Source organism: Rhinichthys klamathensis, unplaced genomic scaffold, assembly GCF_029890125.1.
Source record: "Rhinichthys klamathensis goyatoka isolate OS25496 unplaced genomic scaffold, OSU_Roscu_1.1 h1tg000229l_1, whole genome shotgun sequence".
Classification (NCBI taxonomy): domain Eukaryota; kingdom Metazoa; phylum Chordata; class Actinopteri; order Cypriniformes; family Leuciscidae; genus Rhinichthys; species Rhinichthys klamathensis.
Window position 1 is genome coordinate 1,045,995 of NW_026606753.1, and position 10,879 is coordinate 1,056,873.

The following is a 10,879-nucleotide window of genomic DNA, read 5'->3' on the forward strand; positions in this document are numbered from 1 at the left end:
GCTGACAAGATTTTCATCACATGTATTTTAATTATTCTCAAAGGCTGCAGTGTGAACTTAACCATACTCTCTGTTCTGTAAACCACAGTCTCACAGTATCAGTTGTTCATTGTGACATGTTAATCACTTTCCCTTTTGGGTGTGCATATCTTGGGGCACTATAAGTTGTCTCTCTCCTCCCCCGACAGGTACCTGATCCCCTGTAACCATATGATGTTGAGTCAGCGTAGAGTCCTGAGAGAGAGAGACTGTTATTCTGTATCGGCTGCCAAGTTTCTAGCCCTTACACCCTCTTGCTGCTCTCCAGATATCATCCCCCCGCCACTTAGAAAACTGGACTCCATCTTGTGGTCAAAAGTCACTGATGGCTTCCATACAGGAACAATAGGTATGATGTAGTTTCATTACTTCTTGTGGAACTGTTTGCCATATTATGTAATTTGCGGTTGCAGTGTGTATAATGTGTAATTGTAATAAGACTTTTAAAAATCTTTTAAGGATCTAGATCATTAGTGTCCAATCTTGCTCCTGGAGGGCCACTGTCCTGTGATTTAGCTTCAACCCCAATTAAATACACCTGAACCAGCTAATTTAAGGGCTTTAGGCTGACTAGAAAGTTGCAGGCATGTGTGTTGGGGCAAGTTGAAGTTGAAGCTGAACTGACCATGGCATTAGTTCTCCAGGAGTAAGAAGTGGACATTCCTGTCCTAGATTATTGGCTAGCCTTAGAAGTGGTAATTGTTAAAGTTGTTTTATCAAAGTATTTCCAGGTTTCAATGTCAAAAGTGAGACAACAAGATTTCATGCATCTTTTTGTGTTGGTCTCCAATAAATTTTGCGCTGAAGATTTGTTGACAAAGATCAAACTTGGTCAAACTTGACCAAAATTGGTTCAGATGACTGGACTCCAGTTGTTCTGTGGCCTGTTTGTAGACTGAAATGCCATTCACGTCTTAGTGACTTCCGTCTTATGGATTAAATCTGCAACATACTTCACTGCATCAAGTTAATTTCTTCATTACAGACTATGTAATCCGCTTAATGTCTGTGCCTGTTATTAAAGTGTTTACAAGCTGATACAAATTCCTGAGAACTACTTTTGTTAGGATCAGTATTTGTGAAAAAGAGGTCATGAAATGTAATGAGACGTGTGAAAAAACAGTTTTAAAATTGCTTGTATATCTTCCTTTAGAATCAAAGGAGGTCCGATCAGAGGAGGACGACTGTGGTAACTCCTGTGTCATTGGCTCAGAGATTTACCTGGATGTCAGTTACCTGCACTACTTGTACGATGCACAAAGCGGCATCAGTCACTGTATGCGAGCATGCCGTGTGTGGTCCGCCCCATACGATGGTGAGAACCCTCCTCCAGAGGAATACCAGCGTAGTACCTTGGAAGAAGCAGGTAGGACTCGGCAACCAATTGCCAGCAGGAAAACCCCAAATCAGATGCATCGCTCTGGTCCACCCCTCAAAGATCTCACTGCTACTCCCAGAATGCTGGAGCTGGAGTGGGATGATAGCTATGATGCTTGTCCAACACAATTGGATCCAGAGGAAGATCAGGAGACTCGTCCCATCCCTGAGGAACCCCCAAAGCACATTCAAGAACTAAGGAGAACTGCTATTATGATTGTGAAGGGCTCTTACATTGAAGAGTCTGAGTTTCAGAATGATGTTATGGTCTATGACCTGGTAGCTCAGAAGGATGCCAATGACTCTGGTAGCAACTATCATGTCTCATCCAGCCCTACTGAACCAGCAGAGCAGGAGGTGTTAGATGGACCAGTAACTGATCAAAATACTACAAATTCAGAATCTTCAATGAGCAATGGCTTGAGCTCCTCAGTAGATGAAATGGACAGTCAAAAGAGAGGGTCACAATCAAACCACAAGTCAATGGGTCCAGAAGGGGAGGACCTCATGGCCCAGTATGAGGAACTGATTAGAACTCTGGGTGCACAGCCTAGTAGTCCAGCAAAAGCAGACAGTGAACTCAAGAGTCCTACAAACCTCATGAATGATGAGGAAGATGAGATAGACTTTAACTCTTTCTCACCTGAGACACCAGAGGCAGAAACATTGCTGTCTCCTTTTGGGACCAAACCTCGCAGTGGGAGCAAGGGTCATTCTGTGCCTTTTACAGGTCGGAAAACATATTTTGATATGGACTCATAATGAGAAGCTTATGGGGAGTCAAATTTTTGTTCTATACCCAAATCAAACACACCTGAAACAGCTAATCAAATGTTGTATTAGACATGGAATACTAGCATACTGCACTGTACATTAATACAGTGTTTCCCAACCCTGTTCCTGGAGGCACACCAACACTACACATTTTCCAACTCCTCCTAATCAAACACAATTGATTCAACTCATCAGCTCGTTAGTAGAGACCAGAATACTGTATATGGGTCAGATAAAGCAGACATCCAAAATGTGCACTGTTGGTGTGCCTCCAGAACAGGGTTGGGAAACACTGCATTAATGTATATTGCCTGGTCATGTAAAACAGTATGCAGTATGCTATAATTTCACCAGTACTATGCTTCTGATGTCACATGGCCTGTTCAACTCAACAATTAGCATCTATACACCATTTGTGCAATCATTTTACATTTGCATGGCAATTAAATCAAAGCACGAGTCAAGAAAGATTGCAACTGATGTTGCTGATTCTAATCTAAAGTCAAGCCGAGTGCATTGCATTATTAGGCCCAATATCTCATGAAGTGTGACTTTAGTTCTGGCCCCCATAAACTACTATGCAGAGTTTTGGAATTATTTAGTGTTAGCTTCAGTTTAATATTTTGTATGATATTTGGGTTTGTGTTCCATTTATTTGAGTTCTACTCTTCTTGTCTCTTTTAGGGCCGTTTGTGAGTGTACTGCTGTCTCGTCTAGAAAACATGCCGAGTAACGCGCTCCATGTGAACTTGCTTCTGACCGGCATCCTGGCTCAGTTAGCTTCTTATCCTCAGCCCCTGCTGCGCTCCTTCCTTCTCAACACAAACATGGTGTTCCAGCCCAGCGTCCGCTCACTATACCAGGTACTGAAGTACATACAGTATCATACAGTATCTGATCTACTTGCATACATATCTCTGTTCTTCTATGTTTTGCCATGGACAGTAAGGCAATATTTTTTGCCCAAATATATTTTTTTTTTATTAATATATTTTCAATTAGGATTTGGCCCACTTTCACTTTTTAAGTCATACTAACTCAATAGTCACTGTAATTGCATGCTTAATGTAGAAAATAATGAGTCTCAAGAATGTGACTAAACATCAGGTTCAATACAATCAAGCTCAATACATTTCTCTCAGATTAACATTCCAGATGTTTTGAGTGTTTTATGTATGCAGGTCAGTTTAGAAATGTCACCTGTTCAGACCAATGTCTAATGTGGGGCACATTTAAGAGCTTGTGAACATTGCCTCGGATGTGGAGGATAAAAAAATGTATTTGGACCACATTGTGTGAATGTTGTGTAGCAAATTAGCTCTAAAGAAATATTAATAATAAATCATAACTTGTTATAATTGATTATGAATATTTGGATCGGTTAATGGAATTAACTTAATCTATTAAATAATATTACAATCAATCCACCTGTTCGTCCAGCGAACACTCAGTATTAATTGTTAATTAATTCTAATGTTCATTTCCGGGGGAGGGAAAGGTCTTTCTTACTGTACAGTACTACTAAGAGCCTGTAGTCAAAATCGTAAAATAAACTTTGTTGCAAGCAGAGAAGCAAGGCAAGGCAAGGCAAGTTTATTTATATAGCACATTTCATACACAATGGTAATTCAAAGTGCTTTACATAGAAGAAATTAAAATAATCAAAACAAATAAGAATAATTAAAACAGTTTAGAATAAAAAATAAAATAAAGTACAGTACAGTAAAAACAGTCAGACGAACAGTGGCACAGTGCTCATTCAGTAAATGCATAGCTACACAGATGTGTTTTGAGTCTGGATTAGAATGTGACTACTGTAGGAGCACATCTGATCTCCTCTGGAAGTTGGTTCCAGCTGCGGCTGGCATAATAGCTAAAAGCAGACTCCATGCTTAGAGTGAATCCTTGGTATTTCTAACTGATGTGATCCTAATGATCTGAGTGATCTGTTAGGTTTATATTCAGTGAGCATATCTGCAATATATTGAGGTCCTAGCCCATTGAATGATTTATATACCAGTAATAATACTTTAAAATCAATCCTAAATGTAACTGGGAGCCAGTGTAAAGACCTGAGGACTGGTGTGATATGTTCATATTTTCTGGTCCTGCTCAGAATCCTGGCAGCAGCGTTCTGTATGAGCTGCAACTGTCTTATGGTCTTTTTAGGAAGGCCAGTGAGGAGTCCATTACAATAATCCACCCTGCTGGTGATAAAAGCATGCACAAGTTTCTCTAAGTCTTGATTGGAAACAAAGCATCTAATTCTTGCAATATTTTTCAGATGATAGTATGCTGATTTAGTTATTGCTTTGACATGACTACTGAAACTAAGGTCTGACTCTAGAGACACACCAAGATTCCTGACTTGATTTTTAGTTGTTAGACCCCTAGCGTCAAGGTATGGATTCACCTTGAGAACTTCATCTTTGTTTCCAAACGCAATGACTTCAGTTTTGTCTTAGTTGGATGTGCCAAAACTTTCTTCAGTTAAACAGTTTACTTCATCAATGTATTGGCACAGGGAGTCAATGGGGCTGTAGTCGTTAGGGCTAAGTAGAGCTGTGTGTCGTCTGCATAGCTGTGGTAAGCAATTTGGTTCTTTCTCATTATTTGGCTCATTGGGAGCATATACAGGTTGAATAGGAGTGGCGCAAGAATTGAGCCTTGAGGGACTTCGCATGTCATGGATGTCCACTCAGACTTATGGTCTCCTATACTCACATAATAACCTCTCCCTTCTATATATGACCTGAACCATTTTAGGACTATCCCAGAAAGCCCCACCCAGTTTTCCACCCTGTCAAGAAGTATGTCGTGATCGACAGTGTCAAATGCAGCACTGAGGTCGAGTAGTACCAGTACTGATACTGGATCAGAGGACACGCAGAACAAACAGGAGAAGGGAGGAAGTCGGAAGAGTTGATGGTGGGAGTTGCGATGGACTTCTTCTGCATTGAATGAAGACGTTGTGCCAAACTCCTGAGGTTGTCCTTGATACTGTTGTGGTTGAGAGAGTCCTCTCTCTCCTGAATGAGCACACGGCTGGTTGTGAGTCAAGGCCTGCTGCCCTGGGGCGGCCCGCAGGACAGCAACCCGAACGGACAAGAGAAGGCCAAGAGAGGGAAGGGCTTGTGTAGAGACCATTTAAAGCCTGAGAAAGGTCCCACCTCTCCGGGTTTGCTTGACCAATGAGTAGGGTGGAATTTCCAAGCTGGAAATTCCTCTGTTGTTGATTTATGGGTCTTTGTTTTAAGCGTGTTCATTTGCATGTGCAGCTGGATTGGTTGCTGATGAAGAAACTCTGAAATATTCAATATACTAATATGTTGCGCAGCTATTGACATATCATGTACACAATCATTTCGATCTTCAAAGTACCAATTTATTGAGACCAAACATTGTATAGGTGAGGTTACATTGACCGTTGGTTCTATCATAAAATACACAGTATCAAAAATAAAAATAATAGAATTAAAAGACACTACACAAGACAGTAAATCATTCACACAATGTTCTGGGATGCATGTTCATTTATAGATCAGTTCGTCTATGATTAATGCAGAAAAGTCTGTTTTTAAGGTCTGTTTCTGTCTTTTCTATGGCCTCTGCCTTGACCACATGACCACATTTTTTACAGCAATAAATCCAACTTATCTAACTTAAGACCCTTCTTGCCCTTGTTGGGGGGATGGGACCATAGATCCCAGAGTGAGTTTTAAAGATTATTTGTTACATATAACAAATAATTGTGTCTGATTTGTCTCAGTCGTTAAAGTTGCATTTGTCTCTATAACTCTAATATTATACAGATGCACAGTACTCAGTGGGACATCTCAGAATGACAGTGTCAATGCAAGGTTTTGTACTCAATACTTATGGTATTATTTAGAATTTCCCCTTTGTCAGTATAAGAGTGGAAAAGTCTCTCCAAAATGGGCATATAGCCCTCAAAATCTGAGTGAAGCTTGGTCATTAATACATGGTATCAGTAGGAATGTGGAATATGTTTATTCATTCATTTCTCTCTCCCTTCTTGCCTTTCCATTTTTAATTTTGTAGGTACTGGCCTCAGTGAAGAACCAGATAGAGCAGTGGTCCGCGAATAATAAAGACTTCCCTGAGCTCCTCACAGTTGCTCAGCACTGCTTATTAGCCAGAGAGAGTTCACTAAGAGGTCAGAGTATGTTCATATCCTTTCAGTCATGTTGTTTTATATTTAAGACACTATGTATCAAAGCTTAATAAACATAAAACTGTTTTAAGAATGAACAATATGTACGTGTTTCATAAACATGACCCACAGTGAGCGTCTGCTCCTGTGTAAGCAGAATGTTTTCTGAAGAAGACGGTTGCACACAACAGGTGTACTGTAGTTTGTCCACAGGGTCTGTAATTATGAAAATAATCGAGATAAAACAAAAAAACTGTATAGTCTGAGGAAAGTTGCTAAGGTTAGTAGCTAGCTAAGGTTTTAAATTGAAAGTCCAATTGTTTTGTGTTTCATAATTGTTGTACATTTATTGTTTTACTTGCATATTGCTGAAAATAGCCGGTTCAATCATGGCAAATTACCCAATATAATATAATATAATATAATATAATATAATATAATATAATATAATATAATATAATATAATATAATATAATATAATATAATATAATATAATAAAGATATAGAAGAAACTGTTTTCTGATTTACTCATTTTGTTTTACTCTGAATCTAATTTATTTGATATTGAAGTCATTTTTCTCAGTTTCAGGGGTACATAGCTGCTGTCTTTTGTATGACAATATAAACTGCTTCATCTTATTTATTTGACTTGTTCAGTTACTCATCCTTTTATTGGTTTGAATGATAGACGTTATGAAAATGCTTAAATATTGCACAATGACTAGGTTTTTCTTTCATTTCAATCTAGACTCTCAGAGTCCACAGACTGGAGATTGGCTCCATGGTTCTGAAGCAGACAGAATCAAGAAGAACCAAATCCAACCTAAAACTGTGGTTCCCCTAAACAAAACTGAGGTATATGCCACAGTTCTTTTCACAGAGTTCCTAAAAGAACTGGCAGCCATTGCACAAGAACACTCCATTCTTTCTCATTTTCCCACAGACCAGTAGCCTTTGATTCTGTGTTTGCTTGTTGTTAATGTTTCCAGGAAACTTTTGACATTTTTAAGGAATTTTAGTTGAAAGCACTAAACCTCTAAATTAATGTGGCATTTTTTTGGACAATTTTTTAATATATATTTTTGATGGGGGGATACGTTCAGCATGTTTTTGTCTGCTGTGTGAAACAGTCTTTTGTACTTCCATCATTTATTTATGCAATACCAAGCCTCATTTCCCAGCAAATACAGTTACAGCACAAATCATCACTCATAAAACCAGTGTCTCCTGCCATAAGGCAATGAATTGATGTGCCTTCACTTCATTAAGTGACTTACAGACTGGACAAATGCTGGACAAAGCCTGCCTAACTGAAACTTCAGGCCAAAACCAAAGAGTGACGGTCATACAGCCATGAGCATTAAGAGGTGACGGGGAATTAGACATTAATAACACTTGACGACTGAATTCTTTGCAGACTGTTCAGTGATGCTGATGTCTCTTGCTGGATTGTTCTCCTGATGGCCTTATACTAAAAGTGCCTATTCCTTTAGTACTTAATTTTACACATGTCTGTAGTTTTCTATACAGTAAACATACTTTGTAAACCTGGACACTGGTCAACGTTTTATACAACTGACCAAGTGACCTGATACCAATCTTTCATTTGAAAGTCGCGTTTCTAGTTTCTGTAAAACTGCATTCTTCCATCTTTAAAAATATATCTAAATTACGTCATATGCTCTCAATGACACATGCGGAACAATTAGTTCATGCGTTTATTACATCAAGGCTAGATTATTGTAATGCTCTTATGGGTGGTTGCCCTGCATGCTTAATAAATAAACTACAGCTAGTCCAAAACGCAGCAGCTCGAGTTCTTACTAGACCCAGGAAGTATTTGTACTGCATTTCTCTGCTCTGCATTTGCTCCCAATTAAACATCGTATAAATCTAAAAATATTGCTGATTACTTACAAAGCACTAAATGGTTTAGCTCCCCAGTACTTGAGCGAGCTCTTAACGCATTATAGTCCTTTATAGTCTATTGCAATCTCAAAATTCTGGCCAGTTGATAATACCTACAGTAGAATATCAAAATCGACTGCTACCGGTTAGTCTCTCTGTTTATCCCGAGGTTTACCGCAGTCCGCCGGATCCAGGCCGTATCTAGATCTGACGAAGGACCTGCGCCTGGACACGACGACAACGCAGTCTTGAAGTGTCAACTAGTCTCTCCCCTGTGAAGACCTCCTTCCCGTCCTTTCCCTTCACAGATAAAACTTGTCAAAATAATTCCGGTTCTCATGGCTACGTGGATGCGATACAAAATTCTGGCCAGACAAGTAATTTATTGAGGTCAATTTGTTAAGAAAGACTACACGCCTGCGCACATATATATTCAAACGCGCATACCTATAGATTAAACACGTAATATGCATGTGCACGCGTTTGAGTTATTAGAGACAACTTTTTTTTTCTTCAATGTTTCAAGGCTTGCACCTTGGAACCTATTTCAAGGTTTGCGTTCTCGAGCCCCCAGGCACTGTTGTTGTGCGAATGAGCGGGCCGGAGCGCGTTAAGGGTTTTCTGTTAGAACGGTGTCGTGTAAGCGGCCCCTAAGTTAATAACTAATGATCTTTGCAACGGAAGTGAATCAATCAAAACTAACTTTAGCTGGACAATAACTTTATTCTAGAGTTGCTAAAGCCAAAACAATCTCTGTTACTTTAATTTTCTATTATCACTGTAAAGCTGCTTTGAAACAATCTATATTGTTAACAGTGCTATATAAAGGAAGGTGACTTGACTTGACCCGTAGAATTAAGGGATTTTGAGAAACACATTTGTTCTGGTTCCTTGTAGAGCATCACTGATATAAACTTAGTACAATGTGAAAGGTACTAAGTTGTTAACAAACATGTTTGAAAGTAGCAACACGCCTACTTGTAAATCAGGAAGAGGTGTCTTTTTTTAGTGAGATGACATTCACTACCGTTCAAAAGTTTGTGGTCGTAAGATTTTTTTTTGGTTTAGAAATAAATATAGTAGGGCTGTCAAACGATTAATCACGATTAATCGCATCCAAAATAAAAGTTTGTGTTTACATAATATATGTGTGTGTACTACTGTGTATAATTATTTTGTATATAAATGCACACATGTATATATTTAAGAAAAATGTTATTTATATATAAAATGTTTATATTTATATAAAATATACATTATATCTAGGCTACATTGTCTATATACAGTATATACATGCAAATATTTCTTAAATACACATGCATGTGTGGGTATTTATGTATTAAAAATAATTATACACAGTACACAGACATATATTATGTAAACACAAACTTTTATTTGGGATGCGATTAATTGCGATTAATCGTTTGACAGCCCTAAAATATATACTTTTATTCAGCAAGGATGCATTAAATAAAAATAAAATAAAAGTATTTACTGTCAATTTTGATTAAGTATATACATTTCAAATAAATGCTGTTCTTTTGAACTTTCAATTCATCAAATAATCCTTAAATACATCATGGTTTCCACAAAAAAATATTAAGCAGAGCAACTGTTTTCAACATTGATAATAATAATAATAAATGTTACTTGAGCAGTAAATCAGCATATTAGAATGATTTCTGAAGGATCATGTGACACTGAAGACTGGAGCAATAATGCTGAAAATTCAGCTTTGCCTTCACAGGAATAACTTGCATTTTACAAATGTAATTAATATAAACAATTAAATAATAAAAAAAAATCTATTGTAATAATATTTCACAATGCTACTGATTTTTTTCTTTAGTTTTGATAAAATAAATTCAGCATTGTTGAGCATTTTTCAAAATAAAAAAAACGTACCAACACCAAACTTTTGAACGATAGTGTATTAAAACCATTGTACAGTTACATAGAATCTTCACAAAAATGATTTAAGACATTTTCTTTTTTTTTTTTAACTGTTTTTCTTCTCTTGAATTTGCATGGCCTCTGAGAATGGTCATAAATGGCATTAATTTAGCTGAAACACAATCAGAGAGACTATGCATACTGTACATCACATATTTTAAATGCATAAAAGAAAGCAAATGATATACAATTCCAGTGTATCTAAACACCCCATATGCAAAAGAGAAAGTGACCTTTACTATAAAAGTTGTCTTGATTTGAAAGTATTTTTACTATCTCCAGGTGTCTTGTTATATGTATGTATATTGAAACTCTGGAAGTTCACCTGATTCCTGAGCACATTTGTTTTTAGTGCAAACTGATAGTTACATGGAATTTGTAAACACACCATAAGCAGGTGATCATGAACATTGGTGGTTATGCTTTAAATAGTTTTACGAGAAGATTTAAAATTTTTATGTATATTTTTGACATATTTGATTAAATATCTTCAACATATTCAGTGGTCATTTTTTGAAGGTAGATGTTTTGCTTTCCCCCTTGTACAAATTATGTCAATCAAAACCTGATTACCAAACATCCGGAGGCCACAATGTAGCTTGTCAATCCAAAGATATTTATATGCAGTTTTATGTAATGAAGGTGACTTTTTTG

General features: G+C 37.5%; 1 protein-coding gene across 1 annotated transcript in view; it reads left to right on the forward strand.

Annotated features, from left to right (window-relative positions):
- Positions 1-7,470, forward strand: part of fhip1aa (FHF complex subunit HOOK interacting protein 1Aa) — a 28,207-nt gene extending 20,737 nt beyond the window's left edge. Inside the window, exons 9-13 of the mRNA XM_056265089.1 lie at positions 189-388; positions 1,193-2,146; positions 2,875-3,053; positions 6,253-6,367; positions 7,113-7,470. Coding sequence (XP_056121064.1) covers positions 189-388; positions 1,193-2,146; positions 2,875-3,053; positions 6,253-6,367; positions 7,113-7,315 — 1,651 coding nt within the window. The 3' untranslated portion in view covers positions 7,316-7,470. The remainder of the gene's footprint in view (positions 1-188; positions 389-1,192; positions 2,147-2,874; positions 3,054-6,252; positions 6,368-7,112) is intronic.
- The last annotated feature ends 3,409 nt before the right edge of the window (positions 7,471-10,879 follow it).